At 43.8% G+C, this 24,224-nt stretch overlaps 1 protein-coding gene across 1 annotated transcript in view; it reads right to left on the bottom strand.

The window, feature by feature from the left end:
- Positions 1-23,618, bottom strand: part of ESPL1 (extra spindle pole bodies like 1, separase) — a 588,475-nt gene extending 564,857 nt beyond the window's left edge. The window contains exons 1-3 of the mRNA XM_078687592.1: positions 23,504-23,618; positions 20,616-20,706; positions 19,272-20,354 (exon numbers count right to left, since the gene is read on the bottom strand). Coding sequence (XP_078543718.1) covers positions 19,272-20,354; positions 20,616-20,696 — 1,164 coding nt within the window. The 5' untranslated portion in view covers positions 20,697-20,706; positions 23,504-23,618. The remainder of the gene's footprint in view (positions 1-19,271; positions 20,355-20,615; positions 20,707-23,503) is intronic.
- Between the last annotated feature and the right edge of the window lie 606 nt (positions 23,619-24,224).

The following is a 24,224-nucleotide window of genomic DNA, read 5'->3' as shown; positions in this document are numbered from 1 at the left end:
TTATCCCCTTCCTCCTCCATTCTCCAAAAACCGACCCTGAAAAAATATCTAAAGAGAATGTAGGGTTAGCACTCAACCTAGTGTAAGCATTATACTTCCCAAGTCCAAAGCTCTTTGCAAACGCTTTCCCTACACTATGCGCCGCCAAGATCGTCTTAAGCCGTGTACTTTTGAAATAACTAAAATCAGTATGCCTCAAAAACAAATTCTCCGCTTCTGCCCCTAAAACTAACCCATAAATTGCTAACGACCCAAACTCATCTTGCCCCTCTGTTTCTGCTCCCCCTAAAATGCCTGCCATATACTGTAGTGCCGCAGCCTAATAGTAGAGCTTTAGATCTGGTAACAACCAGCCTCCCCTATCTCGAGGCAATGCCATATACCCAAGAGCTCTCGTCTTTCCCTTGGCCCAAATAAACCTGTTAATCATGTGCTCACATCCCTTAAACCATTTAGATTCAAACAGCAATGGAATTGCTCTAAAGATATATAAAAACTTGGGCAAAACCATCATATTTACAATATTGGTACTTCCCACTATTGAGAGATGCCAACTTTCTAACCTATCCAGATCCTTCCTCACTTTAGCCAATATTGGTATTATATTTTTCTCCACTAAAGTGCCTAAGTCAGAAGTGATAGTTACCCCCAGATATACTCCAGCCTGCACCACACGATGATCAAGACAGTCCGTAAATTGGTTTTTAATTATCTGCGTCTTGGTGGTATTCAATGCGTATCCGGAGACCTGGCCGAATCTCAAGGCCTCGATCTCCACCTGAATTATAGCCTCTGTGGGGTTCGGTGTTATTACTGCCACGTCATCAGCGTATGCAAGCACGTTACATTGCCCCATACGTGTATGCAGCGGGGGAATCCTCTCACACCCTTCTAGTCTTCGAATCAGCGGGTCCATGTACATCGCAAATAGCAGTGGGGAACATACGCAGCCCTGTCTAGTGCCTCTCCTTATTTGAATAGGGCGGGTCGATCCTGCATTAATCCGAATTGCAGCCCTCGGATCCGTATATAATGCTTGGATTGCCTTAATGAATCCATTTCTAAAACCTGATCTTTTTCAAATATGCCACAGATAATCCCAGGAGACCCGATCGAAGGCTTTCTCTGCATCTAATAGCATTACTGCCATCGGGTCTCCTGCGACCTCTGCGGCATCAAATAGCGTAATAACCTTCCGTGTATGGTGAGTTGTACCCCTACCTGGAATAAAACCATGTTGGTTGGTGCTCACCAGGGTGCCTATTATTTGAGCGAATCTTGTTGCTAATAATTTAGAAAATATTTTTGTGTCAGAATTCATAAGTGTAATTTGGTCTGTATGACCCAGGTTCAGTAGCTATTTTCCCCTTCTTTAAAATTATAACAATATCGGCACCTCCCCATGACCCTGGTATAGAATCCCCTACCTGTGCCTTCTGCATCGTTATAACCATATCCTCACAGAGTACATCCCAGAATACCTTGTAGAACTCAATTGGGATTTGGTCTGGCCCTGACGCTTTTCCAGAAGGAAGATTTGATATGGCGACCTTAATCTCTTCTGAATCTACCATTTCTTCCAGTTCTTCCGCTTCTATGTCTGTCAACCGTCCCATCGGAATATCCTCCAAATATACCCCTATTTCCTCAGGATCTCTACCTTGTACAGGTCATCGTACAGTGTAGCATAGAACTTTCTAAACACTTCCCGTATTTCATCATGGTCTGTATGTAGTCTACCTGCTGTATCCCTAACTTCCCTCACCTCCCCTGAAGCAGCCTTTTGCCTTGTACGTATGGCTAACGTTTGCCCAAACGCTTCACTATACTCATGACATCTCTCCATTCTGGTCATAAAAATCTTAGCTGCCTTATTTGCAATGTCCTCTTCCACCTCCATTTTTGCCTTTGCTATCTTCAATAAGAACATCATCTAGCGGGACCCCTGTTAACACAATGATTAAGCTCCTCCTCCACATCCATTACTGCCCTAACCAACTCTTTATTCCTAATCTGCTTCTGTTTGCGTTTAAAAGTGTTGAAGCTTAAGGTCTCACCGCGCACTCCCGCTTTAAAGGCATCCCAGACTACTCCCGCAGCCGCACTACCCCTATTAATTTCAAAAAAATCTTTAATCCATTGCGACATGTGCTGTACATACTTTTGATCCTGCAGGAGCCCTCTTTCAAATAGTGTGTTGAAGACCTATGGTTGTCCTATTCATTAATATTACATTTTGGCCTAAACTATAATTGGAATCATCTTGCTAGCCAGTTTTAGACAATCGGGAGGGGGACGTGGCAATTATCCCCAGTCGATAAAGAGAATAAGTCTACCAAATTGGGCTAGGATAAAGCCCTGCTCAACTCCGGAACTGGTAGGTAACTTAATGAGCTCAGAAATGTCAGTTTTAATTTATACCCAGGTAGATTTGTGCTACTCTTCTATACAATACAGTAGCAAAGAGGCAATGTTCAGGGCACACAATTGAGACCATATTCTTTCCAAGAACACATTTTAAACAGCACATTTGTTTAAAAGTACTTCCCTATAATCCGGTTCAGGGCAGTGATACAACCAGTTACTGTTCTGGACTCCAAACCCCAGCTGAGGATCTGTTCCATTGCATCCAATCCTTAACGTTGTGTAAGAAGGCAGGATCGTTCTGCATGGTTGCCCCACTTTTTGCCTGGTTTTATTGTTTGACTAGCCTGACTGGGTTCCTTCTAATCAGGACCCCGTCCCTGTACTTTTTCCCCTAAATTGGTTTGTTAAGTACTTGGGTACATCCCCGATTGGACACTGGTGCAACCTTCTCAGTCCCTAGTATATGGTATTGAGGTGCCCGGGCAATGGTGCACCGGGGCTCCCTCAAGGGCTGAAGCATGCACTATGCCACCCATGGGAGACCACTCAATTTGTAACTACAGGCCTGCCAGTGCAGCCTGTGCAAACTGGTGCTAGCATCGCTTACAAAATATATAGGTTTCCTATATCTAGGGTCACAGAACTTAAAACCTATAAGTCACCTAGCAGGCTTTTTCAATCCTGAAGGCAGGGTTCTTGGTTATAAGTGTTAGGTTGCCCCTGCATGAGAGAGTCCATTCTCCGGGTTGTAAGTGAAGCAGCCATATACGATATAGAGGGACACCGTGTAAATATGAGATGACCATCTCGAAACTGGCTGCAACAAATCCTATGTTTGATATCAAATATGTTAGAATCATACCCCCACACCGTAAACAGTGTGGGAAGTAGGATTCCACGTACTGGAGCAGGCCTCCGTTGGGGTCTCAGTGCCCTCTGTGCCAGTCTTCTAGACCCCGACAGCACAACATGGCTGCTGCCGACTGGAGACAATGCTGCCCTCCTGCTGCGGAGCCAAACTAGAGCAGAGGAAGGCAGAAAAACTAGTATCAGTTTCATAGGATTTAACCCCCATAATGATCGATAGTTAAAGTATGCATGTCATTCTCCCTAATTTGGCATTTTAATTGTGATGTAAAAGGCGCAAGTATAAATCTTTCTGCTATTAACAGTTACAGATTTAATTAAATCAAGGATAGGATTGAGCACGAAAAACAGCTAAAAAATCCAACGTTTTGTGTCGGTTGGTGTCCTTATGTCCATAACTTAACATACTGTATTACAAATTAACCTGCAAGTTAGTAGTACATCACCACCACAAGCCAACACAATATTCTCTAGCAGATTAGCCAATTTAAGGATTTTTCAAGATCGCCTGCAACCATTAGGCAACTCAGTTTCTGCTGAATTCAATATTGGACACTGTTTTTACATACAACAGGCTCCTTTACACATGTTAAAAAAATCTGCAGAGGGAAATTATAACCATAACATTTGTGCAAATAGAATATTCACAGATCGGTTCCAAAAACGAATGGGTTAGCCTGGTGTAATCAAGAGTAGCATTTGTATAAAAATGTGTGTGTGTATGTGGTGGGTGGGGGGGGGTGCAACTTTTGTTTTTTTATGAATTGGTCTTTCAGAGTTTGAAGGTGCTTTATAACAGTTAACCCAGGTCATAATTATGTACAGCATCCTGTATAGACATTCATGCAGTAAGATTACAGTCACTGCTCAAGTGGAATTGCAGGAGCCGCAGTGTGCGCTGTACATGTTTGAGGTGCTGAAGTCGCAGCGCATCACCAACCGACCGTGAGGAGATTACAGTGTTGCATCCCACTTCGGGACAGTCAGATCGGTTTCTGCTTCCAACACTAGCAGTAGTCCCACCCAGTGATCTGCGCATCCTGTCGGTAGAGATGCTGCAACACATACTTGGCTCTTGCACTTCACCTGACACCATTTCTCTACGCTGCCACGGTTGGTGTCAAGGTTGAACTCCATTGCATAGCAATAGCAGAGCGTGCCAGTGGTAGGTCTATGAGTCCATCCCCTACTTTGTCAGTCTTAGGGCGAGGCATCAAGCCCATCACACCCAGCAGACCGGTCTTGGGTGTGTTGATGTGCTGCCTTTCCATCACTTGCATAAGGTATGTGCAAACCTCCGCCCACAGAGGGGGATATAGCGTACGCAATCAAGCAGCTGGGAGACAGGAAAGATGCCCAGCATCCTCACACTAGAAATGTATAAATGCTGCCAAACTGAACTGATCAAGTCCCTGGCAAGCATGTTAGCAACAGCGCACAAGGCTGGCTCCCTAAAAGAGTACTCTCACTATGTCAATTAAACGCATAGCGCAGCATACGGTCATGTCATATGGTAGATATCTGCGTGCTTACATCCGTATCTGGGACATTTGTGTGATGCCCTTGTTAACATCCTTTATAGAAGTGGGCAGGTCTAAACTGTGCAGTGCATTAAACTAAATGGCAGTAATTTAAAGCGCGCATTCCACGAGACCTGTGGGATGTGCCTCAAGATCTTATTCCAGTTTGTGTCTGCCAGGGAAATTTGTAATTTATGGCCCCATCTGTACTTCAGGTCAAGCAGCGCCAAACCCACAGTGCCTCAAAACCACGTACACATTAGTTATGCAGTGGTGCTTACAGTTCCATGTCAGCAATACCTGCAGTGCAACCTCTGCTTCTGGTTCTGTATCAGGGACTCCCCACATGTCTCCTATGGCTTGCTTAAGATTCATTTAGGTCAGAAATTGTCCTGCTGGGATACTGTAAACGTCACAAAGGTCTTAAAACGAGAGGGTTGGCCAGTTGGCAAATAGCAGGCACATTGTGGCCGAGGCGCGTCACTATTGCGATTGCTGCTCGGTGAAACCGACTGTTATGGTTACTGTTCTTTAGTTACTGTCCCTTTAATGGAACTTTACTAGCTCTGCCTTCCTGACATCATTGTCAGAATGTTATATTTTCTCCTGAAGAGTCAGTTGCTGTCTTTCCTGGTTGATGGTTGCATCAATAAAGCTCTATCTACAACTTTACCTGCTTCTGAGCTTGTATCACTGGCGACGAGGGTCAAGGCTTGATTGGGGACAGGCACCTGCAACCATCAACTCCCCTACTCTTCAGATTGGACTTGGATTTGGTTTTTTCTCATTTTTTCGTTTTTGGACATTGGACATTGGACTATGCAGGACACTGACCTACTGTCCTGAACCTGCCTTCTAACATTGGGACCTTCAACTTTGGCCTCACTTTCATGCCTTGTTTGGTTTAGATTCTTTAACCGTTTGGCTTTCCTAGCTGCTTTGCTGAACAGCTCTTGTTGTTTGGACCGCTGTTCATACTTTTTTCTGCTACATTGTGGAGTCTGCTGCACCTCCTTGCCGACTTTTGGTTCAAGAGAAAACTCAAAATCTTAAATTACTCGACTAATTTTGCTTAAGGTAATTTCCTCTTCCTGAGGCTTACCGTTACTTTGTTGCTATTTGAAAAACATCGCGGGTGCCATCGCGTGTGACTTCACGTGCGCCATCGCGTGTCACTCAGTGAGTCCTGTGAGTGCTTCCCTCGCCTGGCAACCAGTTTGTTCCATGCCTTGCGCGAGTGCACCCTACGCGAGTCTTCTTTTCCTGGCAGCTTGATCCGGCAGCTTGACTCCTGACCCGGACGTCCGACGCGAGACGACATCACGCAGCGGCCATTTTGGATTTTCCCTGTCAACCGCGCCGATATGCACGGCAGTGCATATTGTTTACCTTCACAACAAGGTTGACAGCGCCGATGCGCACGGCAGCGCATTTCATTTTAACCCTCAATTATTTACGCTGATATGCACAGCAGCGCATTTCTTCAGAAAGAACCACACTTTTCTTACTTTCTTCGTTGATGTGCACAACAGCACGTTTCTTCAACTACAATCTACTATTTGGTGATGTTTTGTTTCTTTCAGCTACTATTGTGGTTTTGACTGCTTTCACCGAGGTTTTGGACAAACATTACTAATTTTACAATAGCTTATTGGTATTTACAATTTTCGCTTTGAAAACTTGCCAAAATTGTCACATTTGTTTACTTACATTCTTTCATTTTAATAGGTTTGTTTTTACAATGGCTACTACGTCTAGCATGTCACAGCCACCTCCATTCCTTTCAGAGGAGGGTGAACCCATTCTCCCTTGGAAGAGATGGAGGAATTTGTTTGACTCATATTTAGTTGCTATTGGGGGAAGAGAAGTTTTCAGCTTTCAGAAAACAAGCTATCTTATTGCACAATTTGGGTGTTGAAGGTAGACACACATACGATAGTATGGACACTATACCTATGGGCAGAACTGATGGTGAACCTGCGGATGTTTTCGAAATGTCTATGACTATGTTGGAACAGTATTTTGGCCCAAGGATTAACGTTGTTTTAGAGCGACAGATTTTTTACTCGAGTTCAAGGCGCTCGTGAGCGTGTAGGAACCTATGTTGCTGCCTTAAAAATTCTTTCACGCACTTGTGATTTCGGTGATCTTTCAGAATCTCTTGTCAGAGATCAACTTGTTCGATGCACAAACAGTTCTAGAGTGCAGGAAAAATTATTGGCAAGAAATCCTACATTAAAAGATGCAGTAGATATTGTAGAAGGTATGGAGAACACTTCTACATGGGTCAAAGAAATAAGAAAAAATAAAGAGGATGAGAGTCAAACTGTTAGCGATCATAAGAAGAAAACTCCCGACTCTGTACATACGTTAGGAGAGGATGATTTCTCTGAATGTCAGGATGTTGCCAAAGTTAGTGCTGGACCTAAGAGTAAATCTTTTCAAAAGAATCCATCCTTGCAGAAAAGTTTTTCTGAAACACGCCCTTTTTCTTCTAGGGAATCCACTAACTCTAAGGAACAAGATTCTCGTCAACAACGTTCCTTCACTAGCCAAAAAATGCGTTGCTTTAGGTGTGGAAGTTTTTCACACTTCCAATTTTCCTCAATGTTTTGCTAAAGACAGCATTTGTAATAATTGCGGTATCAAAGGACACTATGCACGTGTGTGCAGGTCTGGTAAAAAGAAAGAGGGCAACGAACCGAGTTCTGATATTATACGTACAGTTGTGGTTTCTAGTGTTAGCGAAGGTATGGTTGATGTTGAACACATTTATGCCATTTTGTGATATTGCCATTGACAAGTTCGTGTTCAAACTTATGGCTGACTCAGGTTCTCCTTTCACCTTAATTGGGAACAAAATTTGGGATGAGGAGGTTGGGTTAAGGAATGTTAAACTTTTACCTTCTGATATCTCTCCTTTGAGTTACAACAAGTCAAGGATAGAGGTACTGGGTTATACCGTAGCTAACATTTCTTTCAGAGGAAGATGCATCTCTGGTAAGGTGTATGTTGCTGTCAGAGGTGATAATCTTCTGGGATGGCGACATCAGCATGATTTGGGGATTATCCTTGATCCAGGAGCAAAGGATCCAAAAAATCAAGTTATGTTGAAGGAAGATTTTTTTGCTGCACACTTTCATGTTGCCTCTTCTCCTCTAGTAGATTATGTGTCTAGTTCTGAAACATACTTTGCTGATTATCCAAAAGTCTTTGCAGATACCTTGGGATGTTTAAAAGGTTTTGAGCATAGAATAATTCTCAAGAAATCTGCCAGGCCATGTGTGCACAAGGTGAGAAAGGTACCCAACATGATGCTTGAGCCACTTAAGTGTGAGATTGAGAAATTGTTGAATTTAGGAGTGATCGAAGAAATAGAATCTTCGGAATGGTTGAGTCCAGTGGTTTTAGCACCCAAGGATGGTGGAAAGTCAATTAGGATGTGTGTGGATTTACGCGGTTTGAATGAGTGGATCTGGGTGGATCGACAACCATTACCCAATATAGCTGAGAGCATTAGTACTTTGAAGGGTGCGAAGATATTTAGTGTACTTGATCTATCTTCAGCTTACCATCAAGTTGTATTACATAAAGATTGTAGGCATCTTACTTCTTTTGTCACACCATTAGGTGCTTACCAATTTCTACGAATGCCATTCGGTTTAGCTTCAGCTGCTGCGTGTTTTCAGAGAGTAATGAAAATGGTCTTGGGTTATCTTTCAAACGTCATGTTCTTTCAGGACGATATCTTACTGTATGGGAAGGATGAGGGTGAACCTGTCAAAGTATTAAGGTCTGTTTTGAGCAAGTTAGGAGAGAGTGGACTTACTGTAAAAAAGGAAAAATGTCGCATTGGTTTAAAGTCGGTTACATATTTAGGACATGTCATTTCTGGGAATGGGATTCAGCCTAAATTGGAGTTAGCTGAGAGCATTGTTGGAGCACCGACTCCTGTGGACAAAGATCAGATCAAGTAATTTTTAGGGATGGCAGAATTTTATTCTAAGTTTGTCAAAAGTTTTGCCAGTCTGGTCGAACCTATTAGATCTCTTTTAAAGAAAGGTGTACATTTTTCTTGGTCTGCTGATTGTGAGAGGGCGTTTGAGTTGGTGAAGAAAGAGATCGGTAAAATGCCTACTTTGGGTCATTTTGACTCGAAACTCAAAACTATTCTCACAACTGACGCCAGTCTTAAGGGTTTGGGTGCTGTGCTTTCACAAGTGGTGAATGGTGAAGAGGTTGTCGTTGCTTTCGCTTCAAGGGCCTTGAGAGAGGCTGAGCTTAATTATTCTTGTATCGAGAGAAGCGTTAGCGGTATTTTGGTCAGTGCTCCACTTTAAATTTTATTTGTGGGGAATTCCTTTCGTTGTGAAATCTGATCATCGTCCTCTGGTACAAATCTTTTCATGTCATCAAAGTGATCATATGACGCCTAGGTTGAAAAGATGGAGTGAGGGATTGCAAGTATTCAACTTTAAGGTACAGTACATTCCTGGATCGAACAATAAACCTGCTGATTGTCTCTCGTCTTCCTGTTGTAAGGGATTGTATCCCTGAAAGTGTTTGTGTGAACTGGGTTTTGGAGTCTAATATTTCCAAAGAGGAATGGTCACGGAGCGTGGCTGATGACGCTAGTTTTCAACTACTTAAGGGTGTGATTAGAGATGGTTGGCCTAATTATGATGCTCTTGAGTGTTTTGAAGCCTTTTTGGTCAGTGAGGGATGATTTAACTTTCATTCAGGACAACTTGATGAGGGGTGACAGAGTGGTACCTCCAGGTGATTTGAGAGAGAGAATCGTTAACATAGCTCATGAAGGGCATTTGGGTAGGAATCTCACGAAAGCTCGTACCAGGGAAAGGTACTGGTGGCCCGGTATGGATGGCATGGTGGAAGCTGTTGTCAAGGATTGTCATTTATGTGCTGTCAATGACAAATCACACACCACTAGTCATTCTCCTTTGTCACCAATTGAAGTTCCTGTTGCTGTGTGGACTAAATTAGGCCTAGACATTGCGGGTCCGTTTGAACTTATGCCTGCGCATGAAAGATTTGTTGTATTGTTAGTTGATTTTACTTCCAAATGGGTTGTTTCCAAGTGTATGAGTGTTGTCAATTCTAGAACAGTGATTGAGTTTTTGAAGGAGGTATTTGGGTCAGAGGGTGTTCCTAAAGTCCTGCTCACTGACAATGGGGTGCAGTTCACCTCCAGGGAGATGGATGATTTCTTGAAAGACCTTGGCATCATCCATCAGAAGACAGCTCTTTACTCTCCACAAGCTAATGGTCTCACGGAGAGGATGAATAGAGTTGTGAAGAGTTGTGCACAGAGGGCTTTGGAATCCAAAGCTTCTTTTAGCAGTGTCTTCAGGGAGACGTGGTGGGCACATCGCACGACTCCCAATGCTGTCATGCAGAGATCCCCTTTTGAAGCCTTGAGCGGTAGATTGGCTTGTTCCAAACTCAATCCTACCTGGCTTCCCGAGAAGGGTCGTGGTGACAGTGTGGAAAGAGACGTGAGAAGGAGGGAAGCGTTGACAAATTACCAGCAGAAATATAAACATCGTTATGATACTAAAATGCATGTCAAACTCAGGAAGTGGAATGTAGGTGATCGTGTTCTGGTGAAGAAATCCAAGTGTGGTCATAAGGGTGTTTCAAACTTCACTGGTCCTTTCACCATTGTTTCCATCAGGAAGAATGTTGTCACTTTAGACAATAATTGTACTTGGAACATGTCTAAATTGGCCAAATGTGATGCTGTTAAGTTCTATCCCAACAGCAGTTCCAATTCTTCTTGCAATCCTAGTGTTACTTCTTCTCCTCGTTATCAAAGAACTGTTTCTGGGAGGACTTCTCACCTTCCTCGGAAATTTAATGATTATGTAATGACCTAAGCTTTATACAATTTCATTCCTGTTTCGTTTATTGGAAAGGGGATGTGTTATGGTTACTGTTCTTTAGTTACTGTCCCTTTAATGGAACTTTACTAGCTCTGCCTTCCTGACATCATTGTCAGAATGTTATATTTTCTCCTGAAGAGTCAGTTGCTGTCTTTCCTGGTTGATGGTTGCATCAATAAAGCTCTATCTACAACTTTACCTGCTTCTGAGCTTTTATCACCGACCCTATCAAAGGCTGGCATGCACCACAGTGGCCGGGCCGGTGAGTGTCGCCCCCCCCACCCCCTACGACAGCAGAGCAACCAACAATATCTGACCATTAGTAACAAAAGTGGGGTTCATTCAGCACGTGTGGCCACCCCAAACAAGTCTTTGAGGACGTCCACGCTAGTCTTTCAGGAGGAGAGCTAGCAGGTCTCCAACGGCACCTCCTGGGACACCCATGGAATCAACCACTGCAGTTGACACGCAAGATAGTACAGCTAGTAGTCCGGGGACCCCAGACCCTCTGCCGCCAGGAGCAGGCACAGTTTGTTAAGTGCTATGCACCATCATCTCGCAGCCAAAATAGCAGGCCGGCAGAAGAGGCACATTGGCAAGCGCAGACAAAAGTCACAGCAGGGCTACTATCTTTACCAGTGCCAAACGTCCCATGGGTGGTCGCAGCAGTGACCACCAGAACGAGGATGCGCAGAGTGATGCGACTACTTTGCCTGTGTCTCACTTTTGAACATCCACCAGATCTCTGTACACCTCAACTCCCAGGTAACGAAAACAGAGTGGCGACTGGCATGACTAAAGACTCTGCATCTGCCAGGAGAACCACGCAGAGGTGGGTCCGCAGGAAGAGACATGACTTTGTTGCGTTCATGAGCTAACCAAGTAATTTTCTACACAACTCCAGCATCCGTAAGATGGGAGGTGCCCAGTGACAATCATTCAAGCATATCAAGGTTATCATCTGCATATAGGTATAGGATACAATTTTGCCCAGCTACCGTCATTCCATATCCCGCATTTAGTGCTTGCATTTTGCATGCCAGCAGTTCTAGGGCAAGCGCAAACAGCAGTGGCAACAGCAGGCAGCCCTACCGGGTACCTCTGTGTGTTGGGCACCGGTCCAAGTACTCACAGCCCTCACTATGGGGTCCAAGCAGAACACCTGAATCCCGGCTATTAGGTAGTCTCAAAACCCCATACAAGGAAAAATGCAAATTAGGCCACGATTTTCTGTCAATGGCTTTTTCCATGTCGACGGACACTGTCGCCCCTTGGCAGAGTCCAGCTGATAGCGCATCTGTTATGTTGAATAATGTTCGTATATTCATGGAGTTACTTCTCCTGGGGACAAAACCACTGTGGTTTGGGTGGACACGGGTCGACATGCTGTCTGCCTGGTTAATGAATGGCTGTTCTGTGGCAGTTGCCCTTGGCACGCAGCAATGTAGTGAGCCGGTGTCCCTGCTTGGCCATGTTTGTTTATGCTCACGACGGGTATTTCCAAAATTCATGCACGGCTAGCCTGAACCCCATGTCTGCATGTTTAGGTCTGAGGTGGACCAGGTCTAGACAGGCGTTGTCCTCCAAACTGTGGAGCGCACGTTTTGCCCTGTCCCAGCTAAGTCCGCGCAGTGCCGGGCGCACCCTGCTTGAGGGGTCTTGATGCAGATTCCCCATCATACGGCTTGCAGGCTTTCTGGTGAATCAGTGGCAATAAAGCAGAGTCCGCATTGAGCTCAAAGTAACAAGTTATTCTTCCATCATGGTGCCACGGAACACAGCATCTTCCAGCACCACTCAATTAAGTCAACAGGAGGAGATGCACCTCTTGATTCATCATAGGGACAACAGGAGGAAGTAGTGATGCAAGCCACCCATTGAAAGGTATACGGTGTTGTGCGTCGCCCCCACCAGGTGTCAGGAACTAAGCAGAAGGTCCATTCTGGTGTGTAAGGTGGTTGTGCAATGTTAACAAGCTGATCAAGTTGAAATCTGCAATTCAAGGAAACAAAGGAGCAAAAACATGAGCTCATAACAGCTATTTACCCCTATGATTGTTTCCGGATCTATAAAACACGGGGGATGAGATTTCCCCCCCAAGGTATTACTAGTACAGAAATTAGAATCTGTATCTTCATTGCCAAACAGAACGCAATTTAAGATCCCAGTTAGAACTGGGCTATTAACAAATGTACCTATTACATGGTAGAATAATTCATTTTATTTATGGGATTTAGGAATGTGTGTCTTACCAGGACGGGATACACATTAACCAGGAAAAGACAATTGTACATAGGGGGTGTGACTACAAACTACACTCAAACATTTCGGAAAGGTGCCAGGTTTCCAGTAAACTTACAACACTCAAAAGAATAAATAAATGAATAAATATTATCATAAGCCAATCGCCTGCCTACTATGCTAGATTACAAGAACAGACTCAATTTGGGAAATATAGAGGCCCTTGAGAAAAGAGAGTGAGTGAATATATACACACACCCATTATATACATATACACACATACACATAGATGGATAGATATATACATACATACACAGGCATTGGTTACTTCTGGAGTGCCAACCCTGGAAGCTACACTACTAGCGATGCAAACTAGTCTACAATCGATAGATGGGAAAATAGATACCCTGAATCTCCGCACAAACCATATGTCAGCTAAACTGGGCTAGTAATTTATGCGAATCACAGTAGTGGATCAAAGGAGAACAACAACTGAAGTTGACCTCCGCGCAATCAGCATTAAAAGCCTCAATATGGAAAAGGTTCTAACCGTCATACAAGTAAAAAATTAAGATCTTGAAGCGTGTTACCCCCTCAATAATCTGCGCATAGCGGTAGTGCCTGAATCAACGAATACGGGATGGAGGCGTATGTGGAGAGGATGCAGAGCACAGTGAGCGGCGCAGGTTCTCCCACAGCTATTGGTGTTGGAGCGAGCAAATCGCCGATTCATGGCAAGGCACCCCCCCTTCGGTGCACCGCAAGGACAATCATAGGGAAGCTGCTGAATTATCAGGACAGTAACCGTACTGCTGGTGCATGAGAAACAAAATATCAGCTACCAAGGGGACACAATGTTATGACAATTGTTTTCTGTTCAGAGGGGGAATGTATTTAGCAATGTTGCATTGCTGCAGTGAGGGGCAGTTGGTCCAATGTTTGGTTTGTTAATGCACTGCCTTATTGTCACCCACACAGTTAACCATGAACACAATTCAGTATGTTGGGTATCTGGTAAACCTTATATCTTGGAACATACTTGGGCTTAATAACACCTTAAAACCAGGTTGATCTTTAATTATTTAGATAGGCATAACATACACATCGCACTCCTCCAGAAGTCACACTTGACACCCATAACGGACAAAACATTGGGCACAAGCGGGCTGTGTATAGACTAGCGTAGTGTTATTCCTCATAAGGATGCAGTGTTTTGATAGTAATTGAGCTTGGGGTCCCCTTTACGGTTACACACTCATTGGAAGACTACCATGTCCATTTGGCAATCGTGCAAGGCTGCTTGTTTGGCATGCCCTTCACTCTGGTTAACACCTATATTTTCAATGTCGATAATCCAGATTTTTTTCACATCAGTATGGAGACGCCTGCACACAGTCAGCAGCCAATATATTGTAAGAAGGGGATATGAATACCTATTTGGATGCCATGTTGGATAGGTCAGCTCTCACTGATTGGCACAGCAAACAATCGGCCATTGTCATCTGAAAGCGCCTGGAGGAACATGGGTTCGTGGATGCCTGCCGTCTGCTACATCCGCTACTAAAAGATGGCACATTTGTATCTTCTGTGACAGGGCGTGGTCCAGATTGGACTACTTGCTGATATCAAGGGAGACTTGCCCGTGGGTAGCAGAATTAAATAACATGCTTAAAACTATTAGATCACTCCCCTGTGCTGCTGTGCTTAATGTTGCCAATGTCACTCCTGCTCCTTTCACATGGAGATTCCGTGCAATGGCGCCCCTCAAAGCGGTTTTCTGGGAGGGGGGTGCGGTCTGCAATAATTGGTACAGGTCAAACCAGGCAACTCTGGCAGAAATCTGCGAGCACCTCACCGAGTTCCATGACTTAGCTGAGCAGGAATCACAGTTTCTCTCAAAACAACATGTAATGTGGCATATGATGAGGGAGGTCACCCTGGAAACAACCTAGCTGCCAAGCTGAGGGAACAGGAACACAGTCAAAATAATAAGTCCAGACACACAAAATTGTTACGATACACAGTCTATTCTTAAGGCATTTCAGAAGTTCTATGCTGAATTATACAGGACTGAAACAAAGGCCAATTTAGCTGGTTACCTTGACGATGTCTCATTGGTATGGCTGTTGGGGACAGCGTGAATATCTCTTGCATACTACTACTGTGGAAGACATTAAGGAGGCGATAAGGTCCCTCCCAACCGGCAAGACCCTTGATTGACAGACTGACCAGGGAATTTTATAAAAAAAAGAGTATGTGGTGCTCCTAGCGCTAGACCTGCACGCCATGTATGAGAAAGGGTGTCAAAAACAGATATTGCCCCCTCCATTCGTGAAGCCTTGATAGTGACACTACTGAAACCAGATAAATCACCAGAGGCATGCGAGTCCTAAAGAGCACTATCCTAAACTATTATAGACGTGAAAATCCTAGTAAAAATCCTGACCTGCTTGCAGCCTTTGATCCTCTCGTTGGCCCTGCCGGAACAATCCGGTTTCATTAAATTCCGTTCCACCATGCACGCATACAATATTTGCCTTACTTTACCAGTTAGACCGTTCCCTACAGGAAGAAGTAGTGTTGCCCGATGCCGCTAAGAAATTTGATTATATTGCATGGGAATATATGCTTGCTATAATGGCCCATTTGGGCATGCCAGAGGGGTTCCTCCACTTAATTCATCTTCTGTACATGGATCCAGTTGCGCGGGTTCGGGTGAACAGGTGCACATCTGACACCTTCCCTATAGGCCGAGGAACACGACAGGGATGCCCCCTGTCGTACCTACTCTTTGCCTTCACGCTGGGCCATTAGCATGCGTCATTCGCCAAAGCTACGCAGCAGTGCCCCTGCAATAGAGTCCGAGACCCTTGGGCATTTCACTCTATGCAGACATGGCGCTCTACATACGAGACCATTCAGCACACCTATCCACAGTGATCGGTGGGTACATTCGATTTGAACATTACTTGGGACGGTGCATTAATTGATCAAAGTCTGTAATATTCCTATTCACGCCAGGACACCCTGAAACGTCTGCTTGATTTCCTGCTGATGTGTGATACTGAGCCAATCAAGTACCTAGGGATTTGTATTCATAGAGATCCAGACTAGGTAATCTGCTACAACTATGGTACAGCCGTGTCCAAGCTGGAAGATCAGGTGGCCCATTGGTCTCAATGACCTCTCTCCATGGCAGAGACAATAGAATACTAAAAATGGTAGTATTACCCAAATTTCTTTATCTATTTGTAAATATACTGATTGTATTGCCCATGCATTTTTTTTTCCAGAGACTTCGGTCCTTATTGCAGGCACTGATATGGGCGGTAAAACAGCCCAAAATCAGCTAAGATATACTTACATTACCAGGAGAGAAGAGGGTTTAACGCACACAATTTACACATTACCTGCACATGCAGGCTCACTTTGCTCACTATTGGTATACAACACAAGTATATACCACATCTAGGGGTGGAACATGACAACGCTCATCCAATTCTGCTCCAGGCTTTAGTGCTACATAAATGGGAAGTGATTCCACGCACATCAATACAATACTATTTACTACAAATGCCTGGGGACGCTTGGTAATAGGGCAGGGAGGCTTCAACTATATGCTCCGGCACTACCTTTGCGGTACAAACATGCGATTTCTGCTATGCAGGAGGGAATGGTGCTTCAAATTACTCTATCGGGCTGCGCTAAAGACTATGAGGGATGCATACCCGACCGGCTCCAGTTATAGATCTTGGAGACCTAACCGGTACTCTGAGTGCACTCCACTCTTCTTGTTCACTTACTACAGGCTTGGTAGTGCCATGTGCCAGCAGTACCCCCAGTACCCTACAGCTCCTACTCTCACTGCCCTACAGGTGCTGCTCACTAGCGCCACATGCAGACACTTAATCACTAATTTGTATATAGTGACACAGGCAGACAGGCCCCAGACTACAGACATGGCATTAGAAGCCTGGAAAGAGACGCTAGGGCGATCAATAGAAGAATCGGATTTATATTTCTGCTTCACTCAACTACATACTCTTACCTCCAACTGCAACTTCCGAAAAATAGACTTTACTTTTTTTTTTTACACCAAATATATGACACCCCTGTGAAACTCCATAGGTGAGGGTTGCGAGATGATGCTACATGTATACGATATGGGGCTGAAGAGGCAAACTTTGGACACCTAGCCTGGCAGTGCGTGGCCATAAACTATTATTGAACTCAAGTTATGGATGCTCTCGCTGCTATGATGCTGGAACAAATACTATGTGATCCAGTCATTTGTTGAGATTAGTTAAGGGATACAAACCAGCTAACCAGAAGTTTGGATCTGTGGCCCTGTTAGCAAAATGTAGAGTGGCCCACCATTGGGGCAGTAGGGTTAAGCTTACCAAGAAGAACTGGTTGACAGATATGACCTACTGTAAATCCCAGTTGGAACAGTATGGGGAAGAGCTACCTAGAGCGTCGAGACCCAAAGATATCTAGGCACCCTTGACAACATATCTGTTAGCGCACTTAGATGAAGATTAATGGCCCAGGAGTACAGAATTATTCCGTGTACTGTAGCAGGAATGTATGTATACGGTTAACGAGCTATGATTTGCACCACATTTCTGAATGGAAAAGTGGGGGGACGTGGGTAGGTGCAAATTTATGTTCTGAATTTGTGATGCATGTTGTATTGTATTTCGAAAAACCTAAACATATAAAAACAGCAATCCAGTTCAGGTTGTCGCAAGATTGGAATACTATAGGAAGAGTGTGACTATCCAGTAATCGTTCATTCCTCAGATCGGACGAGAATCTTAAACTAATCCTCATCAGGAGGAGCAAATACATTTTCACCATGAAGTGTGTTATGATGCTTTAAAATGATAGAATGATTGTTAACGGTCTTTCTGTAGGTTGCGGACCGGCAGGATATGGAGCTTTGTTTACGTGGTATATTTTTATACCCATGACCATAAGGTGGGTGAAAAAACTGAAACCCCCAGGGGAATCACTATGTTGATGAAGGATTCCACTTGTGCACGCATCCCTTTAACTGCAGAAATGTAACTCATTCAACATGGCAAAAGCAGATATTACCCTAATCCAGACAATGAAGGGACCTTCTAACTGGAAAGGTGGAGTCCGCATTAGTTTAAAAAATGACTCGACTGGGTTGCCCACATTTTGATTGGAATGGGCCTAGGAAAATTTTAACCCAGAGTAGGACCCTTCCGTGTGATCAGAAATGTAAAACTAACTACATTTGGATTAATTAAATTCCTCACCCCTGGCCGAGGAAGGGGATAGATACCCTTTTTCTGTGTTTTTGTAGTCAGAGGAATTGAATACCTCATGGAACGTACAAAAGTGGGGTTTCATAATGGGAGATAAAAGCATTAGACAAAGTCACTAGGCAAAGGATTAGAACAGGTGGACTTTTCAGCAAAACCAGATCTGTAGCCAGGATTACTCGGAGCAAATTGCAGTATTTTCTTCCTTGGACGCCTTAGCTTCTATCTACTATGACCTGGTTGCAATAGGTTTGAAGTTTATGGGTTTTCATATACTTCTTGGATTAGACGGAGAGGAAATGCAGAAAATTAGAAACAGGGCAGTTAAGTATTAGGACCAAGAGGTGCCACCGGTTTTGGTACAAATTCACAGTTGCTACAGATTATATGTCTAGCATTTAGTCAAATAGTAACCTGGTCCTAGGTTGCTTCTGTTCTGGTTCAAGGAGGGCCTGGCAGTTCAGACTGGACTTTTTCCATTGGAGCAGGATCACAACTGATTTGCATATAGCTGGGTCCAAACTGAGGTGGAATGGTGTACAAAAAAATGATTGACTGGGAGGGGGTCCCGACTAATTACTAGTGGACGAGATTAAGTCAAGCATTCCATACATTTTTTTTATATACTTTAATGTAGGAGTCCGCACAGGTGACCAGACATGCAAGAACTTGGAATAGTATGAAAAAGGGGTGTATTTAATAATTTTCTGCAGTACCGATACAAGTGTTTTTCTAGTATTTCTTTCCCACCCAATAAGAAAATACATAATGCTAATTAGTATTTCATGGAAGATCACATTGAAAATTACATAAAGTTTGACAAAGTATTAGAGATCACTTATCTAAATAAGCAACCTAGTCACACAAGGCAGATTTCATTCATCAACCTCTGACCAAAGTACACTCAAAATCTGTGAAGAGGCCGAGCATACATCTGATTAAGCGGAAACAGGGTAAATGCTTAAAAGCTAAAGTTATCTCCAGACCTACAACATTTCAAAAAAGTAAAGCAAAAGCTTGTCAGGGAGACAGCTCTTTGTAAAAAGAGTCCAAAAACATAAGTAAATAGACATACTCACACGTGTCATCTGTTTGTCGAGAAGCTGACAGTGCAGTTCCAGAAAGGAGGACAGGGATAGAACATCTTGTTGAACAAACCCAGAACTTTCAGTTTTCTTAATATGCTTGTCAATTGCAGAGACAACAAACTGGCAGCAGTCTGTTAGAACCTGGGAAGGCTCCTCCACCACTTCAATAAAACGTCTGACTGGTCCAATGGCTTGCAAAAGGACATCACTCACAGTGGCTGATTTATGCAGCTCAACACCCAACCTACAGAGTTCTAGACCACCCTCTGGACCAACTAGAACAAGGTACTCTTGTAACTTCCGGATAGATTCTGTTGCTTCCGAAAAGCAGCCATTCTTGCAAAGCCTGCGGCACTGCTCGAGAGTGAGTTCAAGCAAACAATAGGCCTGCTGCAAGTTCAAGGGACCTGGTGTGCCTCTACACTCCAGTAAGGATTTGATAAGCAAGCTGAAGATATGGTCACTGAGAAAAAGCACATCGTCCTTTGTAATAGGACTTCTCTGAGCTTCAAACATATTTGCAGCCGCAGCAACATGACGGCCAGCCAGCGAAATAGTGGAGGAAAGCTCGCTAGGTGAGGGAGCAAGGCTCTTTGCCTCCAAAAGCACCAAATAGCGTACAGCATGCAGTCTACAACAAAAGGCTGACCTGCTTTCCAACAGAGTCCATTGAGCAGACTTTGTGACCCCTTCAGCTGCCTTCCAAAGAACATTGAAGCAGCTCTTGGCGATGGCTAGGTAATCCTTCTCCTGCTCCTCAGACAGGCTGCTGCTGCTGGCAAGCAAGTTGTACAAGATATCAGCAAACTTGGCACATCCATCATAGGCACCCTGAGCAGCAACATTTTTTAGGAAATGGAAGAGAATCTTTTCCAGGTAAAGTGGTGTGCGTTGCGCTACTGCTGCAGTGTAACCTTGGCATGCCTGCTCTGCCAGGACTAGGAGGCTCTGGAAATGCCCATTACATGACTTGCATTCTGCTACCCGCTGGTTACAGGCACGGAGGATTCGGTCACACACTGTTCTGTAATCCAGTATCTGGTCTGCAGTCAACCCTTCACTGACCTTGCAAGCCTGAAAGTTAAAACAGAGAATAAGTAAAAGCAAGTGGCACAAGAAAGGTCGTCTGTCTAACTTTATGTTAAACGTTCTCTGCATTTTGATGTTGAAGTGAAAGAGGGATGACAGAATCGATGGAAAGTCGTGACTCAATGTCAAATACACATCTTCACTGAATAGGCAGGCTTTCATTAAGCAGATTTACGTACATTATTGGAGGAGCTAAATGTCGTAAGTTGGATTTTACTAAAACAAATGTGCTCAACCAGATCTCACCTTTAACTCCGACAACAGTTTCTCAACCTCTTCCTGAGAACTTAATCGCTTCTCAAAGTCCGCTCCTTTCAGTGTCTTCATTCTCAATTATCTAAAAAGCAATAGAAACAGCAGGTTACACTGCAAGCATTGAGAGGCATTAACAAATTCAAAGTTCACACAGACCGCTACTACCAGGCCTATCAAACTCAGAAACTAATTTAGAGGTGGCTAGTGGTCCACAAATAATGATTATCCACGATTTAGTTGCATTGTAGTTTAATCTTGCCAAAAGAGTTATTTTGTGGTACAAAAACTGTAGGTCTGAATCAAAACGAAGTAATGGTTAATATGGGTCTTGCATTTCTGGGTGCCTTTACTTGCAATAGTGATACTTATCTTTGGGATTGTTGAAAAGATTTTTTTTTAACCCCCAAGACCTTCGCAAATATCTTTTCAACTAAGCATGATGTGTTACCACAAGTTGGAATGCTCTGCAGCAAACAGTTAAAATGTCTGATTTTATGTATAAGATGTAGCACTTCCTGATGATCAAGTAACTATGTGCACTTGTTTGGCAGCACCTGATTAAGTTACCTTTTTTAAATGAACCAGGAACAATAAAGGAAGCACATTTCCACACAAGGGTACTGGACGACGGCAGCTGAATGTTGTGTCTCATACACAATGAGAAATTGAAATGTGTGCGAGTCAATGAGCTAACTTACTGGTTACCTGCCTGACATTTCCCTTGAGAACATCGCAGTCCTCTAATATGGCTCTTGAACACTGACCCAGTTCTTAGAGACCACTTCATACCAGGATGTATCTTCCGCTGCGTTGAGACATCTGGTCATCCCCTATCCTTCCCTCAGGCTTTTTAGAGCATCAGTCCTGATGAGGACCTGGGCTTTCTGTTGGTTAAGACACCATTGACCTACGTTTTGAAGCAAGTTTCCTATGCTCAAGTAGTTTCATAATCTGCAAACATTCAATGCAAAACATGCATTTTTATTTTAGTATGTTAGCGCCGACAGATACGTCAGGAATACGGACATCTGTAAATCCATGCAAAATGGAGGGCCGTACAGTAAATACGGCGCATCCATGTTGTCACAAGGAGGGCGCAGTTAAAAGTGTTGCAACGCTGTTTTGGCGCAGCGATGCAACACTTCATGAATGAGACCCAGGACTGCGCACTTATTCTGGGGCGTATTCCTGAGCTTTTGTTTTGGACCAGGGCAGCGCAGCAATATTCTTAGCTGAGCTGTCCAGCACCAAAACCTGAAATGAGGCTCCTAGTGTTTGCACCAATGTTACAACCAGCTATTTTCTGGTCTTAAAAAAATGCCTGACTGAACTTTGAGGCAGTTTTGGGGGTTTTGCACCATACAAGGAATGCCTTGTAAATATTGCGAAGTGGGGTTAGTGGCAGTTACTGCACAGGAACGCCCACCTCGCATCTCATTTTCGTTAACTCTCTAACAGAAGTGGCTATCTTTAAAATTCACCTTTTCGCTGGAAAAGTGCTGCTAACTCCAGTTAGCAGCAAATTGTAAATAAGGTGGTAAAAAATAGCAGCTGCAATGTCAAAAAATGTACAGTACGGCAGCGTTAAGTCCTTGTACATATGCCCCTTGGTTGTTTAGAACATAGTGATGAGCTCTATGTGCCATCTATCTCCTCTACAAATGACAGTTTGCCGTATCAACCCCATTATATGTTCTAGAGCAGGGCTTTAAGTGGGATGAAAAATGGCCAATGTAATTAAAGGAGTAGCTTAAAAGCACTTAAGCTAAAAATCTGTGCTTAGCATAATGTGCCGCCCGACTTGTATTTTGCGTTTTTTGTCATTGTATCCAGATATATGATACAAGTTGCATCATACCTACAACAAGTCAGGACTATTGGCTTTGTCAGCGGTTTTTCGTTGCATAAGATAAATAAGCAGCAACTATGGCGTGTATATAATATTGAAAAAGCTTCCACTTAAAGCCCAGGTGACACAACGACAATGTTGCAGCTCCTGAGTTTCAAAAAGAGATGGGAAATCCAGAGAGAAAATGACTCTTTAAAAGATTTCCCTTTCCCTACAATGCTCACCACGCATGTCGTCATGCCGTAACTTCTCCGCTATGAGAGGAGCAGTGTGTGCAGCGCACACCGATGTGCCCGCTGTCACTGCAGTCCGGAAAAGACAGACCAGACCGCCTTTGCCAAGGAACAAAACAGAGACCCGTTTCAAGACCCTCTTTAAAAAAAAATGCAGGTGCTCAGGCCCACTTAAAGCCCTGCTCTAGAGGCTGATTGATGCAATTTACAAAAACAACTAAATGAAAAAGAAATATTGTGCTGCCTAAACAAACTTCCCCCTCCCCACCAAATTAGTTTAGATACAAGCACTGTATAAATAACAGGGCAAAGGCAAGTGACAACACAATTTCCACCAGCTGCCCACGTAACAGCTTTGCCCTAGCTGTTAATCTAATTACTTCAATTCAATCCCACACCGCAAAAAGTCATTTGACGCTCACTGGCATTTCGCTTATCGCCTTATCCCATTTTCCCCTGCTGAGTGTTCTAGCTTCTCTTATCCGTGCCACCTCCCCCTCATTTCAGTGCCATTTCCAAGTCATCTTGCTACCCTTTGTTGCCTTCTTTCCATTTGGACTTTTTTTTTCTTCAAACTGTTTTATGTAATGCCTGGTAACCTATTTCCAGACACTCCTCTGCCCTGTACTTTTATCACCAGTGCCTCTTGGTCATCTTCCATCACAGTCCCATATTTACTCGTTCTTCCTGCACTCGTTCTTTGCTGACCACTGGTTATTGTTATAAGATTATTGCCCACTGCTGCAGATATGACCCTGCCCTAATAATGTCCTATTGTTTCCCTCCTGCCCTCTCACCTGCTTCGCTTCAGAGACTGGCTGCAACGTCCCCGTAGTCCATACGGCTCCCAGCCCGCTTCTTCCCCGTTCAAATCAACACCGCAGCCAATCAGCGGCGCGCGGCGCTCGCACTGACGTCATCGAACTACGCTTCTCATTCTACGTCGCCGGCAACCAAAGCGGAAGCAAAACACCGATTTGCTTGGATTATTCATACAGTGTGTTCAACTTTCTCATTTATTTATTATTGTTCTTTTTTTGTATAGTGCTTTTAGTTCCTATTCGGTAACTTTAGTGCGGGCAGTGGGTGCCTCATGGTTGTTTTAAGTCTGGCTCCGAGGGGTGACAATTCGTCTGCTGCGTGCATCTTCCAACTATAATAGTGTAGCCGGAGAAACTTACACGCTTCATACGTGTATACATATTTAAAGCGTTTTTTTTAGAATATAACATTTGTATCATTGGAACCTGTTTCATCCCTTTATGTAATTGTGGAATCGTTTTTCTACCCTGCCTTGGATTTATCGCAATAAAGAAGGTATGATTATTTTCTGCTCTTGTCAAGGAAACATTTGTCTTTGCTCTTTGAAACGTTTTCCAAATTGAGGATGAGAAGGTAACTAAACTGAAAACAGTGACGTGTACATGGTGGGCTGTTAGGACGGGGCGCCCAAATAAAACAGAACTTTTACTCTGGCATACGTGCGATCTCCTTCGATCTGTTCACTGGCTGTCAAGA

The sequence above is a fragment of the Lissotriton helveticus genome, chromosome 1_1, assembly GCF_964261635.1.
Source record: "Lissotriton helveticus chromosome 1_1, aLisHel1.1, whole genome shotgun sequence".
Taxonomy (NCBI): Eukaryota; Metazoa; Chordata; class Amphibia; order Caudata; family Salamandridae; genus Lissotriton; species Lissotriton helveticus.
This window is presented reverse-complemented; position numbering and strand designations above follow the sequence as displayed.